Raw genomic sequence first — 18,839 nt, forward strand, 5'->3', positions numbered from 1 at the left:
TCTTCAAAGAACATTATTCTGTACAACATGGCAATGAGCCCAGGCACATTCTATGGAACTCTAGACTGTTGTGCAATGGCCAATACTGACCATTAAGAGGATCACCACCCTTAAAACAAAACAAGAAAAGCAACATTTTTTTTTGAGGTGAGGTCGTTTTATAATTTAACTCTAAGAAATACTTCACAAATCTATCTATAATAATAAAAGGGTAATATGCTAATTAGACCGGGCATCTTCCAGACGTCATTCCGGACATCCTTCCTGATGAAGCTGGGCCAGCCGGGGTCCTGAGTGCCTGCGGGCGGCCCAAGGGAAGCCAGCCCAGGTCCCGTGTGCCTGTGGGCGGTCTGAGAGAAGCTGGTAAGGCAGCCCAGGTCCCAGGTGCCGGAGGGAAGCCAGAGCTGGCAGCCCGGGGAAGGAAGGCCTACTCTTGCAGGAATTTTCGTGCATCAGGCCTCTAGTATATATATATAAGCCTAAGCGACTGAATGACCAACAACCGAATTACCGGTCAGCTGGTTGCTATTATGCACACTGACCACCAGGGGGCAGACGTTCAATGCAGGAGCTGCCCCCTGGTGGTCAGTGCGCTCCCACAGCCAACCTCCTGAGGCAGGCCAAACTTCACTATGACGTGCGCTGACACCAGGAGGCTGCACGGAACAAAGGAAGGCCCCAGCTGGCCCCCATCAGTGATCACTGGCCAGGCCTAGGGACCCTACCCATGCACAAATTTGTGCACCAGGCCTCTAGTAATATCATATTCATCTATTAGTTCATGAGGTCCACACGGGACATCTTGCCAAAAAAACACAAAGTCTTGGCCATCAGTACCAATAAATTCCTGCACAGAGACAACTGATTTTCAACTCAATAATTCTTCACTATTTTCAGCAAGAAATCATTCACACAGAACCCCAGTGATTATATATTAACTAAGGTTACTTCCACAGAGCCAGCTTTGCTGGTTGGAAATACTACTTCAGGCTACTGGCTAGGGAGATTTGTTCCTGAAACTAAACAGGAAAAATGGAAAGAACTATGTGAACTCAATAAAGGAGCCAATGAAGAAGGGATGGGCTCTTCACTTAGGAGTCGCCCAAGAGGCTCAGCACAAGAAAAGGTTGAAAAAAGGAAAATGTCATTTTTTAAAAGAGAGAATCACTGTAAATCTAGAGAGAAAAATAATGCTGAAACATTTAATGTCTTGCTAAGAAGGCATAATTTGAAATTCGGAGCCAAGGATTCCAGTGTTAACTAAGAAGCAACATTCTGTCTCTCTAGAGTGCTAGGTTTCTCTCCTTATTTTCAGGGGATCCCCATTAATCTCTAGCCTCCCTGCCATCCTTCTCTATCCATGTTCATGTTGGACTCACTGCCTTTCAATAAATTCCATTGTTCTTTTCTCCCGGGAAGAAGATTTTCTTCCCTTTCTATGTAAGAGTCATTATGCCAAAATGTGCTGTCACTGCACCTTCCTGGTAACTCCATTTCCTCCTGATGTCTTTTTCTATTGAAATGCTATAGCAGCCCCTGTCTCACTGATCACTTCTTCATAACTGGAGTTTTCTCAATTTTTTCTTGATTAGTCTTCTTCACTTATCATTTGGATTTATATTCCTTGAAACATGGTCCATATTTTCTGCTTTTTTTTTTCAATGCTGTATATCAAGTAGAGATTCAATAACTATTTGCTGATTGATTTATTTCAAATCAAATCTCCTGTTAACGACCTCTTTACTGGCAGAATATTAATTATCCACAAAATCTAGGACATAGAAAGTCTCTGAGAAGGTTTAACCTCTACTATGATGAGCCTGAAATAAAACTTTGGCACAAAAAGAAACAGAATTTGTTTCTATGCTACACAGAAGTACAAAACACACTTAACAATAACATTTTAAATGAATCAAAACCAAGTTTCCAAGGGGAAAAAAATCACCCACAAGATAAATCCAATGTGACTTCATAAGGACCATAACACTGGTCAATAGCTCCACAAACGAAAAGTAATCTCTTTTGCAGGTTTTATTATTACTGATAGATTTTAATCGTTATTTTGACCACTACCCTACTGATTTATTTGCAAAATCTCAGGTAGGTTTGGTGTTGTTTCCATAAAATTGAAAGAATAAAATAAAATCCTAACTAATTTTGGAGAGAAGGCCAACTAGAATAAAAATTCCATTTTATTACTGTAATAAAAGCTGACACCCAATCTTTATTGGTTGTTGACTGTATGCTAGGGACTGCTTTTAAAAATTTACATACATTAAATGACTTCTCATAAGAATACCACAAAGCAAGTAATCTTATTATTCCCATTTTATATGCAGGAAAACTGAGGCCTGAGAAGGTTAGGTAACTCACTCAAGGTCACAGAGAAGTAGTGGGGATGGAATTTGAAATCATCCAATTCTGCTCCAGAGTCCCTGTGTCTACACACTCCTCACCCTGACTACATTAAAATTCAAAAACTAATCAGAACCAGACCTGGGGACTGCTAGCAAATTGAACATGGAAAAAGATTTCCAAATGCATTAAATTAGACATATGACTTATCCTACAATTGTGAGTAAATTCTCAATCACTTTCTCCTAATTTAGTTGAAACATTTGCATTCTTTGAATTTTTAAAAATATGTATCCTACTGAAAAGCAAAACTTACTTATGTTGAATTGAATTTGTGCCACAGGATTTTTGAGTTGTCGACAGGAGTGGAAATGTCATGGATTGAGCTAAACCATCTCTGAACGAGGCCTCTCAAGCAGTGTAATTATGAATAATTAAAATGAAAAATAGCTGTGCTTGCAAAAGCAAGCTAATATTTTAAGTTACTCATCTAAAACAAATGTCGTCGGAGCTCTTCGTGTAGGACCAAATCCCATGTTTTCAAGCCCTTTTCTCAAACTCTTTGCGCCTTCATTCTAGTCTTGGTCTCCACAGGAGTATCGGACCTAAGACCTATTCCATTCTCCAAAACCAGCCTCTTCCCTCCCTCAAAACTCAAACACCCACTCTCTTAGGCAAGGAGGAATCTACTGAGCCTGGGGAAATTAACATAAAAATGTAAATGCCTAGTGGCCCCTGAAATTTTCCGAAGCCTTTTTGTATTCAGACAGAGGATACTTTGAAAGTCCAAATGAATCTCTTTGATGTAGAATTATGAGGGTGAAACAAAGGGCATCAGAAGGAATACAGCTGGAGAGAGAGAGTGGCATTTCAGAGCAAAGAATTTATTAAGAAATTGTTCCTTTCTAAAAAAAATGCAAAAAAAAAACTTTCTTTTCACTTCTGAACTAATACATCTAACATTTAAGGTTAGATCAAGGGTAAAGTGTGTCCCCACAAATGTTCCTATGTCTACTGAAAGTGATGGAAGAAGCTGCCATCTGCATGTTAAGGTCTTTCAAAAGGGAGTTCTTTGTCAACTGGAGATTGCTGGACTTTTCATATAGAACAATGGCATTCCAGATAAGTTAATAAGGGGAGGGGTATATCTTATTTTTTCAATGATTTCATAATTCATTAAATTAAAAAAGTATTACTATTAAACACTGGGTTAGATAGTAGAATTCCAAAGGAGTGTTTAGTTTGTATTTGCCTTCATTGTGAAGTACTTGCATATAAAAATTACTCCAATAGATTCATTTATTAATTTACTCACTTCCTAGGTTTGACACTATGTATACAAAATAAGCAAGCTATGTTCAAGGCATTCACAGTCCAGTAACAGATATATTTTTCTTTGCTTATTAAAGAGTTATAATGTCATGATAAGTGTGTAGTATTATAGTTCGTTTGACCTGTGTTTTTTTAATAGGGTTGTCATATTTTTTGGAAAGTTCAAGAATTTATAACAGATGACATTATCTTAGAATAAGCACTTACCCACCTAGCCATAGAAGACTTTCTCCTCTGTTTTACTCACAGGATTCCTAGAACTCTATTTCTGGCTAATAAAATGACTAGATCTATTTTTCACAGGTAACTCTGATTGATAGACATCTGTAAAGCTTTCCAGAGAGCATCAAACAAAGACAGCCAAAAAGTCTCAATTTGATCTATAGTAAAATTGCTTTATCTCAATTAATTCTAGTTTTGTTGATCTAAATAAAACCCTATCAATTTTCCAAGACACAAATTCTCTACAAGAAGTGCATGAAACTCAGAGTGTTGCTAGGGATTCTGTTTTTCACATACAGGTCCCTGATGTGGCTAAGGAACCACTTCCAGGGGAAAGAGCCTTAAAAGGATGGAGGAGTGTGTGTGTGTTCCTCTCTTCCAGCCAGATTTTCTGAAGAAAATGGGAAGCAGATCAAGAAGGCACGCCAACTTGAAGATTGGTGGAAAACTGCAATTTCACTTAAAGTAATAGGTGGCAATGGGGTTACATTATGACTAAGAAAAGAGAATGAAAATGAGGAACACGTGAAACTTAGAAATATTGGATATCAGATAAGACAAAGAGTTCTCTAAAACTTTGCTGTAGGAACATATGTGAATAATAAACAGTGACACCACAAGATCCCTAATGAACCACTAATGAAGAATCAGAAAACATCAAAAGCATCTGATTCCTCCTCAAAAGTAGACAGCCCTTTAGAGACGCTGGGGGGACCAGAATCATTAAGAGTGAGGAGAGTGCTCTGGGCTTTTAGAGAATAGGCAACATGGAACTCTGGTTTCCATATTGTATTTCTTGCAGATCAAATCATTTTTATGTATAACATTTCAGTATTGTAAATACATTTTAAAAAGAAGTCTGCTGGTAGGTCACAGCAAGCTGTCTTATATTCTCCTTGGAACATTTATAGGTATTTCTCATTAATGTCAAGGCATCCTAAATAATGGAGTTAGTTTAACTAAAGAATTCTTTGGTTAACTTTCTGAAAAGCAATCTGAAAATAGTTTACAATAGTAAATTAATTATAATATACTGAAGTCAAATTCCAAACCAAATAGATACATTTTAAATGAAATATTGAATGTAAACTTTTATTTCTTAAATTTAATTTATTGATTTTAACAGCTAGGCTTGAAGTATTTCATGAACTATTATATGAAAATGAATGGGAGAAATAGGTATAAAAGATAGGAAGAATTAAATTATCTTAGCAGTCCAGAAGCTAAGATTTTTTTAGTCATGGTGATTGAAATACTAAGAAAATTCCATCTAGCCCTAGTCATTTGGCTCAGTGGATAGAGCATTGGCTATCAGAGTGAAGGGTCTGGGTTTGGTTCAGGTCAAAGGCACATGCCTGGGTTGAGAGCTCGATCCCCAGTAGGGGGTGTGTAGGAGGCAGCCAATCAATGATGTTTCTAACTCTCTCTCCCTTCCTCTCTAAAATCAATAAAAATATATTTTCAAAAAGAGAAAATTCCATCTAAATATAAATTATAATTCATATTTAAGAAAAAATTTTATGGTCACCTCAAGTAATAGATGATCAATACAGAAAACACTTTTTCCCTAGAGAGTCATACTTGCTTTCAAGTTAGACATTATTTGTACTAGGTAATTTTTAAAATAATATTAAAAATATTATAGTGAACAGACCACTTCTCAGTATCTTAGGTTGTGTCTCTGATGCCATAGTAAGTATCAACTTACTTAAAAACTTAGTCATTCATATTTAATAACATGGGAACATATAAAAGTATTTTGTTATATAAAAAATAAACTGGTTATAAAATAGTATGTACATCACGGCTCCAAACATACTTTCCCAATGTAATTACTACATGATTAAGTGAAATAAATGCATATGCCTCCATTTTTAGAATTAGACATCTAACACAACATTAAAATCAATTTTAAATTTCTTCTCCATTTTTCTATCTGAAAATCATTTTGACAAATTAAGATCTTAGACATTTAAGAATTTAGAACATATCTTAAGGGCCCTTTAATTTTTTACTGAGATGTAAGAATCATTCCAGGATCTAGCAGCAGTGTTGAGGGAGTGGGATGGAGAGGGAGCAAACAGATAAATAAGCAAACTAATATTGCTCCCTCACTCTACTGTGGGCTAGCAGTATCAGTTTTAGGTTCAAAGACAAATATGGACTAGAATATGCTTTTTAAAAGGTCACTAACACTCGGGTTTTAACCTGTTTTAAAGCATTAGGTGAAAATTTCATAACAGGGTCCATGGTGATTTGGAATTTTGTGGAAGCTCCAAATTTGGAAGCTCTTGTTTGTATATTTTAACCAAAAAAAAAAAAGCATTTTCGGTATTACTCACTTTGGGGCCTTGTAGTCCTGGTTTTCCAGGAGGACAAACACAGGGAGCTGAGGTTGAACCTACATCACTGGGGCCATTGAGACACTACGAAGACAAAAATGGAAATAAACATGGAAAGACACATATATATGTATATGTACATATGTATCTGTATATTTTATTTAGCCTAACCTAATAAGAAATTCCCAATCACAAAAAGGTATGAATACTAAATACACTCAAACTACATTAAAAAAGTGGGTGTAATTTATCTAAAATACTTACAGTTGATGAAAGGAAGCTAAACAGTCCCACAATGCAAATATTACCTTAAGGAAAACAATAGTATCCAGGCCTACCTCGCCATTCTGAAAGAAAAACAATAACAAATGTGTTTGAAAATATGTTTTTAATTAAATTTCTATGTTATCTTCCTAATTTTCAGATATTTCATTGTCCAGGTTATAGATGATTGAAGTATCAAAACCAACCTCTAAGACATTTATTTGCAATTATCCTAAAAAATTACTTATGTCTACATGTTATTATTACATTCACAGTAGGATAAACAAAGAAAATTAACAAGAATAAAGAGTAGGAGAAAATTAAAATGCCAAAGCTGCTTAATATAATGACCATGCAGAAACAAAAATACATCAATGTGGAATTTACATGCTCTCTTGAACTTACTGGAAATCCTTTAAGAACCAGGGAAAAAAGCCAAAACATATCTAACCAAGTCCTAAAGAGCATGAATTAAATTGCATGCACTCCAGGGGCGCTTCTCCCTAAACAGTCTATTTCTTACTGAATAAGTCACAGTTTGAAACAGGTTAATAATCTTCCCACACAATACCACATTATATCAGAAAATGAGAAGGTGGGAATAAAGGTATAAAAAGCAAACAAGCTACACCAAGTCATAGCTAAGAGGAAGGAAGGAGACATAAAAGCACATACAAAAAGAAACTGAATGTGAGAATTCAAAATCTGCCATGTAATGTTATGCCTGTATTATATGGAAGGGAAATGGTAACGTTATTACAATGATGCAGAAATATCAATAAATAAAGTATGTACAATGGACTCTCAAAATGCAATAACATTAATATGTTTAGTAAAGATTTATATTCCAAATTGTAAGTATCTAAAAGGTATATTGCTTAAGCAATTACCTATCTAGAATACCCATAATGAATCATTTGTAAAAGGTTCCATCTTTGAGTTTATTGTAGATCCATTAATTATGTTGCTCTATGTCCTCAAGACTTTAGAACATGTGGATTCATAAGTTATTCAGTTTAATAAGGAAAAAGGAGATTATGACAGCATGACTATATAAACTAAAAAAGCTCAAATAGGGCTCAAATATCACTGGGAATCCACATTGTCAAAAAGTTTTACAACATTCTACATTATTTTCAATAGCAGCAGTACTGCATACCATTTTTTGCCTAGAAGAAAAGAGACTGATTATATGCCCTTGTATATATAATCAGACTTTGTAACATTTTAGCTTATAATCCTTTCTTTCTTAACACATCAATGAAAATAGCCAAATAACTATATCCTAGAAATATAAGAAAATCTTAGGTAACAACAATAAAAATAAAACTATTGTTTGAAAAAATGTGCTGGTGAACAGGAAAATGAATCATTTCCTGCTCCAGAACTATAATGCATAATATACTAATTATAAACTTAATTAAGAACAGAAATGTATTTCACACAAGATATTCAGACAAAATATCCTATAATTCTCTAGAGCAAGTCTAGTCATGCTTATCATGAATATTAGGATAGTCACAGCCAGACATGATGTGGGAAAAACAGTTTCTTGTGGTCTTTCATTCATACTTACACAGTGAAACATTAAAATTTTATTTCAGTTATGAGCTTCAAAATATGTTTTAATCTATATAACTTTATTTGACAATTGAAAAAATAACTCTATACATTAAGTTAAAACTCACATATTATCTGCTTTTTATTTATGGCTTTGAAAGTACTAAAGCAACACTTGGAAAAAAGAAGCCATCCTACTTACAAATCCAGGAATCTCGCATGCTGTCTCCCGGTTGTTCTGTTCTGGGTCACAGTAGATTCGCAACTTTTGGACATCAAACTAGGAACATAAACCCAGTCAAGTAAAAGTTGAGGCCTAAGTTAATTGTTTTATAAGAACAACTCAGAGACACAGAAACAGCCAATATAGTTAGCAATCATGGAAAGTTTAAATCACAGCATTCAACTAAAACAATGAAAATATAAAATTTGAATACCTAGCATACAGTATTAAAGATGTGATACAAACTTCTCTAGCACCAAAAATAAACCTTTGATTTCCTTCAGGAACTCAGTGGAGCTTTTTAGTACCCCTGTATTAAAAGCTAGCCTAGAGAGAACTTTCTAGGACACTTAAAAAGGGTGGCTCAAAAACCATCTTTAGTCTCAGAGATTTAGTTGCTGGCATGGAATGTTGTGTGATGAGTAAGCCCAGCACCTGTTACTATTCAAATACTTACTATAAATTGACATGTAACATTAATATATAGAGACCATGTGTGCAATCACACATTTAAATGTGACAGCCTCCCCTTAATAAAAAGAGTGGGAAAGCCTTACTTTTCAAATAGAGGATTTTACAAGAAATGACTTTTACATGCACACTTCTCAACCCACACATAGATAGTCCACTTTAAAGAGATATTGAAAAAGTTAGTTTTGTTCATGAAGAACCCTGACAAGCATTAATTTAATTTTATCTTCACAGCTGTAAAGAAATGTTTATAATGCTACTTATAACTCTAATCACATTGCCTTTTCCAAATTCATTATTTAATCTATGCCTCTCCTGGGATAGTGTATATGAAATTGTTTCATGAGAATGAGAATTCTACCCTGAACCCAGGGGAACATTTTTCTAAGTATTCTTATTAAATAGATTAAGTCTAATTTTTCATTTTCATACTTATACAGAAACACACAATTTCACTGATGAACTGACCACATTTTTTAAGTATCTTAAAGAAATTCACAATTAAGTTAAATGTGATAAATACTATCAGAAAGGACAGCAAAAGCTCCATTTTATATAATGCAAAAAGCAAGTAATTACTTATCCACCTGAACAGTTTCTTCTTTCCCAGAGTATTTTCCAATTTGGGTTTGGCCACTGATGAAGATCCCTAAAACTGGATGTAAGGATTTATTTTCAATTTGTTGATCATCGATATATAGAGTTACATCCTGTTCTGTTACTAAGAGACGAATTTGATGCCAGCCTTCATCAAACAATGTCTATAGGAAGAAAGTATAGAAGATTCATAAATAAAATTCCTAACAATCTTTTATTTTCTTCATGCTCATTCCTTTGCTGTCAACCATAAATCCACACCACATAAATTAGCTATACTATATACAAATTCTCTCTAACCCAAGCTGGGCCTCAAATGCCATTCACCAATTATTTTATTAATCCCCAGAGTTTCTATTACATATCCCAAAGTAGTTGTGTCAAACAACTCCCTGAAGGTCACAAATGAGGTCCTAATCTCTGAATCCAAATGATTTCTCTCATTCCTCATCCTTTTTACTTCACTGAACTTTGGACTCCATAACTAGTCCCTTGTCTTTGATATTCTCACTCAACTTCCATGATTCAAACCCCCTAGATTATCTTCATTTCTTCTCCAATTGCTCATACTCTTACTCTTTGAGGACCCCTCTTCCTCAATCTGCCCTTTATTGAGGCATTCCCCACAAGTCTGTCCTTGACATCTTTCACTCTCCTCTTTGACTATCTCATCCATTCCTACAGGTCAATTATTACTTCTATGAACTAATTCCCATACTTACATCAACATATGGTACCTATAATTCCAATACTGCTAGAAAAATTTGCCAGGATGTCTCCCAATCAGCCTGACTGAGTATATTACAAAACAAACTTGAACTATCCCCCAAACTATCTTCTTTTCCTTATTTTCCTTATATCACAGTATCTTCAGTTTCTAAACCAAAACAAGTTTCTTTACCTCCTTCTCAGTGTCAATAACAAACAGATGCAAAGTTCTACCAAATATGTCTCCTAAACATGATTGAAATTCACTTCTTCATGTCCATTCTCACTGACATAAGTTAGGCTCATGAGTAGCTTGCTTTATATGAATAATTTTCAAACTTATCTCTATCTCGAACCCTTCCCTCTCCAGGCTATCCTTCATACCTCCATTAATCTCTCTCACTGGAGTTTTGTCACAGAACATGCCCCATCTTATTTTCTTATTTCCAGAATCTAACACAATTCCAAGATAGACTTGAAATTACTGCTTATGAAAGAAAAAAAGAAAAAGAGAGGAGAGAGTTTCTTTCACCATGACACATCTATGGTCAAGACTTTTGAATGGAATCCTGTCATCCACAGAATGAAGTCCATACCCCTTTGGGTGGCTTTCCAGGTCCCCACAAGTTGAGCTCATAACTTGCTAGTCCCTTCTTTCATGCATCTTATACTCTAAACACAGGGGATACAAATTTCCATTCTCTAAATAAAAATTCTGAATTGTACAACACACGACTATTCAATATTGAACTATTGACCTAATGTGTCCTTATGTCTCTCCATCAAAATCCTCTACAAACATGCTTCAAGGTCAGTCCAAAAACCATATCATTTATGAAGATTTTCTCATATTTCGTATTAGAATCCACTTTTCCCTCCACACTCTGTTAACTATGATATACTTCTATTAGATATCAGAAGCCTTAAATCTTTCATTATAAATAAGCTCCTTGAAGGAAAGAAACAAGCCTTATTTATTTTTCCATTTTTCACACAACCTAGAACATTGCCTTTAGTGAAAATGGCAGACAACAATTTTTTTAAATTTAATCTATTTACCAAATGAAGAAATTATATAAATGCATAATTTTACATATAACTTTGTACATTTCCTAAATTATAAACATTATCAGACTTTCATAATTATAATAAATATCAAAACTTGATTGCTTTTATCATCACATCTGTATTCTGAACACATGACTTAGAAAATACATTTTTATTTTTAGTATATTGATTTTATTAAATATATCCCTTTATGGGGAATAAAATGTCCTTACAATTAATGTGAATTCTGCATCCATTTTCTGCCTGTATTTAATGTTCTAACAAATGTCTTTATTTCAATATCCTATGGGACATGGCCATGTAAAACAGACCAACATGGGCTTTGAAAATGACCAGACCTACATTCAGTTTCTATTGTCATCACTTAACTAGCTCTGTTACTTGGTTCCTTGTCTGTAAAATGGGAACAACAGGTTCTTCTTTGGGTGGTTATTACATTTCAATGTGCCTGGCACTTAGTAGCAGACATTCAAAAATGTTAGTTCCTCCAACCCCTAAATTCCAAATGGATTAAGAAAGAATTTTCCTGCCCGGATGGCATGGCTCAGTGGTTGAGCATCCACCTATGAACCAGAAGGTCACGGTTCAATTATTGGTCAGGGTACATATCCAGGTTGTGGGCTCGATCCGCAATGTGGGGCATGCAGGAGGCAGCCAATCAATTATTCTCTCTCATTATTGATGTTTCTATTTTTCCCTTCCTCTCTGAAATCAATAAAAATATATTTTAAAAAAAGAATTTTCCTTGCTTTGTTTTTTCTTTCAATAAAGCAACACTGAAATCTGAAGCTGATATCTTTCCAGTCATGTTAAAATTATAGCTCTCTTCCCCGAATACACATAAACCTAACAGTGTTTCCTCATGAATAGCATAATCATATCCAGGCATCATTACCTTAACTCGAGGGTCAACAAAGGTGACCACTTGTGAGCCATTAACCACGCTGGTTGTTGTAAATAGTAATGTTTTATCCACACCATTTAAGGTAACTGCTATTTGTGGTCTTCCATCAATGGTTAAAATTCTCCATAAATCCCATATTTTCTTGACCTTAAATCTCTGAGTGGAGACAAATACATATGATGGAGGAAGACCTTCTGGAAAAACATTGCTAGAAAAAGAAGAACATAAATAAGCTTAAAGAATTCTCAACAAAGCTATAGACATATCAAAAAATATATATCAACACATAACATTTACCTTGTGAATTCTGATAAATCAACTTTTGATGTTACTTCATATCCTTTTATCTTTGTTGGTGAAAGCTGGATTCTTTTCTTAACCTTTTTCTTTACACCCAAGCCTAAAAGAATATCAAACCCCTTCTCATCTCTAGCTGCCACTGGAATTCGTGTTGGACAGACAGATTCTATAAATCAAAAGCAAAAGCAGTAAATGTTGATTAAGCATGGAATACTTCAATAAGAAAATCAAGAGGGATACTAGAGAATATAAGAATTATAAAGTCTATATATGCATGCCAATATATATTAATGTATGTAAGTGTATTTTCTGAGAAAACATGGGAATTTTTTTGGCATTCAAGAGTGAAGTCTCAACTGTCTTTTCTCCCATTAAAAGGGAATACACATAAAACAGAAATGCAAGAGGAACATTTGTTAATGGATTATTTTAAACACTATGCTGAAGTTTATAAGTTACTATGTATTTTGAATATGGAGCAACCTAATACCTGGAGAGGCAGGAGGACACTGAAACAGGATTCATGATTCTCATCCAGGATTTACTATTAATTAGTCACAAGACCTTGGATAACTCTGAAATTTCTTGGATCTAAATGAATCCTAATATTCCTTTCTTGCATTCCTAGCATTTGAGGGGTAAAAAAAAGTGTTGTTCTTCATATCCTTTCCAGTTCTAGCAGTTTATAATTCTACAGTTTAAATATCACTGGTTCTGTCACTCTGGAAAAAACTTAATTGTGGGTCTTCTGTTCACGAAAGTTCTAAAAATGGGCCTATTATCTCTTCTATGATTAATGACATTATGTATTATAATAATCATTTATAAATAAGTAAAAACTATTTCCTTAACAAGAAGAATTATAGCTTGCATTATACAGTCATCTATGTAAGTAATAAAATATGCTATGCCTTTCACTTCTCTGGGAAACTAATGTCTCAAATGAGGTGGAAATTTTTATATGGTTGAAATGCTATTAAACTGTTATGCTGTAGAAATGTTGTAATATTTTTAGATTCTTCCAAGGCCCTCATATAACATACACATTGAGCATGACTGCTTATATTTTATAGAGCAGCTAACAGAACAAAACAAGAATAAACTTCACTAAACATACCTTAAAGTAATCACTCTCTTACATAACATTAGGGAAAGGGGAAGGCATTATATTTATAACACCATAAAAAGTAATGAGATGAATTTCATTAGCCCAATATGTACAGTCATATCTTATACCACAGAATATTGGAAATAAAGGATTAACATAAATAAAATCAGATGGATATTTCCCTGGGAAGAGAGGTATTTTTTTCCTCTCAGGTCTTAAGCCGCGAATTTTGAAGGGACCCAATCACATCCTTCTTGCTCTGGATAGTTTGGAGCTAACTCATGAGGAGATAGGTAAATCAGGAAAAAAGAAGATGTTGGTTAGATGTGTGATTCAGTGAATTTCATGAGGCACACCCTCCCAGCAATGTAAGGCTGATTTATTCCTACCCCACCTCAGGGGCATGCTCTGCCCACAACGATCACTTGTGGTCTACCAATTACTTTTATCAAACTCACTAATCTGAAAACTTTTTTGCTCATTTAGGGATAAGGAGTGAAAGAAAGCAGGAAGAGAGATCAAAAGAGCTGATCTAGCTAATCCCTCCATATGAAAACTTGAGAAGTAGGATAGAGTCTATTACACAGTTATAAATCATAAACCAATGCAAAAAATTAAAATTTTCCTGTCATTATGAGGCAGTATTTAGGAGGAGGATACACAAAACAATCACTTCAAATGCATTTGATTTAAAACTGAAAAAGAAAAAAGTTCAGCTGAATAGAAAACGTGTTTAACATTACATCATAAGAATATTCAGATTTCAATTGCACCTTCGATTTGCTTTACAAATGAAAAGTTATAAGATGCTGGGCAAAGAGCTCAGACTTAATACAAGAACTTTAGATTTAGACCTTAGCCTCTCTCATAACCTCTCATGAACCTTGGATTCTAATCTGTGAAGTGAGAATATGTAATTATCTCCACAGGTGATTACATATTGTCTGAGAATCAAATGTGGTGATGTATGCAAAAGTGCTTTGTAACTCCATAATTGCATGTGAGCAAAGGGAATAAAGCACACATTGCATCCATAATTTTCAATAATAAAATCCTTTGCACTGTAATCTAATTCCCCAGAATTTATAGAAAGCAGTGTGACAGTTTGTGAAATCAGGGATATAAATTAACAGCCACAATATAGCCATGTTTTCATGTTCACCTAGGAATATCTCTTCAGGGAAAATGTATTTAAATAATTTTTTGGAGGAATAACCTTCTCCCCAATTTGCTCACCTACAAGGAGAACAAGATTACCCTTACAGCCCAGCCAGTGTGGCTCAGTGGTTGAGCGTCGACCTATGAACCAGGAAGTCATGGTTTGATTCCCGGTCAGGGCACATGCCTGGGTCGTGGGCTCGATCTCCAGTGTGGGGAGTGCAGGAGGCAGCCAATCAATGATTCTCTCTCATCATTTATGTTTCTATCTCACTCTCCCTCTCCCTTCCTCTCTGAAATCAATATATCAATATATCAATATATCTATATATATCTATCTATATCTATCTATATTTATCTATATCTATCTATATCTATATATACCTATATATAGATATATCTATATCTATCTATCTATCTATATATATCTATCTATCTATATCTATCTATATATTTATATCTATATCTATACCTATATCTATATCTATATCTATATCTATCTATCTATATATATACACATATCTATCTATCTATCTATATCTATATATAGCTACCCTCACACATGGGAACTGAAAAGAAAAATGCTATTTTGATTACCAGCCAATAATTTTTGCATAAATTTAAGGGAGAAGAAAACAGGAAAATAATTAACATTCCCATTGTGTAGAAAAAAGAAATATATGTATAAGTATGCAACCACATTCAGAGAGGGGAATGGAAACTAAAAATAAAAACTGGAACTTGAAAGTTATAATTTTAAGTACCAGGAAAATCAAGTGCTAAGAGAAACTCAGTTGGGAACTTGCTATAAAACCTACACTAGGTAGATAGAATAATCTAGGTAAACAAATAGTGCATTCAGGAGCAAGTGCAAAAAAGACACGCAGAAGACTTAAGTTCACAAATGGTTGACTACACAGTTATAATTTCAGTTTACACCACAAATAAATGCCCACACAAATAAGTGCCAAGAGAAAATCCCCTAGCTTGTGACATCTCCCTCGAGGGGGAGGTGAGGGGGAGTAGAGTTTGCTTCCAATACTCCAGCTTCTCAGAAGGCTGCCCAAGAGACTGGTACCTGCCTCGCCTCACTTGGAGCATAAAGGAATCAGAATCACCTGGATGCCTGTGAACTACTGAGAACAAAGAAGAGTGAGGGGTGGACTGCTGTGGCTGCATGGCTCAGCGGGAACAGGAGAAGACACACTACTTGAGGCTTCTCCCTCACAGGAAGAGAAATGAGTGGAACACGATTCCAGTATTCCAGCTTTTCAAAGGGCTGCCTGACAAGATATGTGTCTTGCCTAAGAATGTGGACAGGAAACCAGCATATGTGGCTGCCTGGTAGTCATTGAGAACAAGAAAAAGTGGGGAAGTTATGGCTAAAGAACTAGAGAACTTGAAGTGTCGCAGACAGACACCAAAGGGAGTGAGAGATTATGAGCGCCTGGAAAAGAAACCAGCAAGCCTCCCTAATTAAGGAATTACTCACACAGGCCCAGAGAAATATCATCCCCCAACCTCCTGAAAAAGGGTTCAGAGGCCCACAGAATCTCTAGTCAGACAGATTGGTGTCAGACTCCCCTGTACAAAGCCAGTTGGTAAAGGCTGGGAGAGGTGACTCTTTTTTAAAATGTGTGGATCCCAAAACAAGACTATGAGATAGACAAACAGGAAAACATGACCCAATCGAAAGAACAAAATAACTCTCCAGATACTAATCCTAAATGAAGGGAAGTATATTATCTGGCAAAGAATTCACAATAGCCATCATAAAGATACTTTATAACTTTAAGAAAATAATGTATGAGCAAAATAAAAGTATCAACAAAGAGGCAGAAAATATAAAGAGGAACCAAACAGAAATATGGAGCTGAAGTACACAATAACCAAATGAAAAAACTGACTACAGGGGTTTGAAATCAGACTTATCAAAGAGAAAAAAGAACCATCAATCTTGAAGACAGGTCATCTGAAATTATCCAGGCAGAGGGACAAATTTTTTAAAGAATGAGAAAAATTTAGAAAACCCTAAAGGACTCTATGGGACACAATCAGCTAGACCAGTATACATAGGATGGGAGTTGCAGAAGAAGAAAGGACAAAGCTTATCCTATATAATAAAAGGCTAATATGCAAATAGACGGAATGGCGGAACAACCGAACAACCATCACTATGACGTGTGCTGACCACCAGGGGGCGTGTGTGAAACATGGTGGGCATCAGCTGCAGCAGGATGGTGGAGCAGGTGAGCAGGGATGCCAGAGCAAGGAGGGGCACTGGTTGCTGTCATTGGGGCGAGCCTCTGGTGGTTAATGAAAATTCTTTGCTCCTATGCACTGTGGCCCCGCCCGGCACTCGCACCTGCTGCCAGCACCAGCCCCACTCACACCCACAGCCAGTGCCGAAGCTGCCGCTCACACCCACCAACCCCAATCACTCTGCACCATCAGCGGGTGTGAGCGGGGCTGGCGCCATTAGCACGTGGGAGCGGCAGTGAGAGCAGGGCTGCTGCAGACAGAGGACTGGGGGCTGCAGAGGAAAGGGACAGGCGGGGGCATGGAGAATGGGCCGCTGCAGCCTCGCGGCCCACAGTTCCTTTCAAGGTGCACAAATTCATGCACTGAGCCCCTAGTTTTAAAAATAATAGCCAAAACTTTCTCAAGTCTGAGAAAGAAAATGGACATCCAGAGACAAAGAGAGAATTTTGAAAGCATCAAGAGAAACCAATTCCTTATGACAAGGGTATCCCAATAAGACTATCAGTGGATTTCTCAGTAGAAACCTAGCAGGCCACAAGGGAATGGGATGATAAATTCAAAGTGCTGAAATGAAAAAAAAAAACTACCAACCAAAATAGTATAGCCGGAAAAAGTGTCCTTCAAAAAATGAATAAGAAATAAACACTTTCTCAGATTTAAAAAAAACTAATGAAGTTCATCACCACTAGACCTGTCTTACAAGAAATGCTGAGGAAGTCCTCCAAGTTGAACTGAAAGAACATTAAATAGCAATACAAAAGTACTGAAAAGTATTAAAATTGCTGGTAAAAGTAAACATATAGATTCAGAATATTAAAATGCTATAAGGGTGGTATGTAAATAACTTAATTCTGATAGAAAAGTTAAAAGATAAAAGTTTAAACAATAACTATAACTGTAAAAATGATAATGGATACACATATAAGATGATGTAATTTGTGGCATCAATAACAAAGTGTGAGAGGAGCAGGGAGATGCAACAATGTAGAGTATTTGTATGTGATTGAAGATAAGATATTATCAGCTTAAAATAGATTTTTATAACAGTATAATGTTTAATGTAACCCCCATGGTAACCACAAAGAAAAAAACCTATACAAATGAAAGTGAAAAACAAATCAAAGCATGTCACTACAAAAATAATCAATGAAACACAGAGGAAGACCACAGGAGAGAAAAGAACAACAAAAAGGCTATATGACAGTAAACAACAAAAGAGCAATATGAAATCTTTCCCTATCAGTAATTAGTTCAGATGTAAATGAATTAAACTCACCAATAAAAAGACACAGACTAGTTAAATGTGTTTTTAAAAACACCAAAATTCAACTATATGTTGTCTATAAGACATGTACTTTCTAATTAAGGACACACACAAGTAAAAAGTAAAGGGATGGGAAAAAATACTCCATGCAAATAGTAACCAAAAGAGAGCAAAGGTGTTCATACTTATATCAGATTAAACAGGCTTTGAGTCAAAACTGTCGAAAGAGACAAAGAAGGACATTATATAATGACTAGTGGCCCGGTGCACAAAAATTTGTGCACTCGGGGGAGAGAAGGGGTCCCTCAGCCCATCCTGTGCCCTTTCGCAGTCTGGGACCCCTCGGGAGATAACGACCTGCTGGCTTAGGCCTGCTCCCGGGTGGCAGAGGGCAGGCCCAATCCCTAGGTGCAGCCCCTGGTCGGGCTCAGAGCAGAGCCGATTGGGGAGTTGGGGCGCTGCCCCCTGTCATGCACAGAGCAGGGCGGATTGGGAGGTTGCAGCGCCACCCCCTGTCACGCAGGGTGGGGAGAGGGGGGTTGGGGGATCGCCGCCTGTCACACTCAAGGCGGGGTCGATAGGGAAGTTGCAGCACCACCCCCTGTCACGCACAGAGCAGGGCCGATCAGGGGGGTTGGGGCTCCGTACCCTGTCACACACAGAGCAGGGCCGATCAGGGGGTTGAGGAGCTCCCACCTGTC

The 18,839-nt window shown here is 36.2% G+C and overlaps 1 protein-coding gene across 2 annotated transcripts in view; it reads right to left on the minus strand.

Moving 5' to 3' along the window:
• COL21A1 (collagen, type XXI, alpha 1) overlaps window positions 1-18,839 on the minus strand; it is a 167,346-nt gene that overhangs the window by 82,246 nt on the left and 66,261 nt on the right. The window contains exons 4-9 of one of the 2 annotated variants that reach the window (XM_014537294.1): window positions 12,344-12,512; window positions 12,038-12,254; window positions 9,357-9,530; window positions 8,278-8,355; window positions 6,590-6,598; window positions 6,252-6,335 (exon numbers count right to left, since the gene is read on the minus strand). In XM_014537294.1, the coding sequence (XP_014392780.1) occupies window positions 6,252-6,335; window positions 6,590-6,598; window positions 8,278-8,355; window positions 9,357-9,530; window positions 12,038-12,254; window positions 12,344-12,512 (731 nt within the window). Of the gene's footprint in view, window positions 1-6,251; window positions 6,336-6,559; window positions 6,599-8,277; window positions 8,356-9,356; window positions 9,531-12,037; window positions 12,255-12,343; window positions 12,513-18,839 lie in introns of both variants that reach the window. The other variant, XM_014537293.1, reaches the window with a different exon arrangement.

This window comes from Myotis brandtii, unplaced genomic scaffold (genome assembly GCF_000412655.1).
Source record: "Myotis brandtii unplaced genomic scaffold, ASM41265v1 scaffold176, whole genome shotgun sequence".
In the NCBI taxonomy this organism is placed as follows: domain Eukaryota; kingdom Metazoa; phylum Chordata; class Mammalia; order Chiroptera; family Vespertilionidae; genus Myotis; species Myotis brandtii.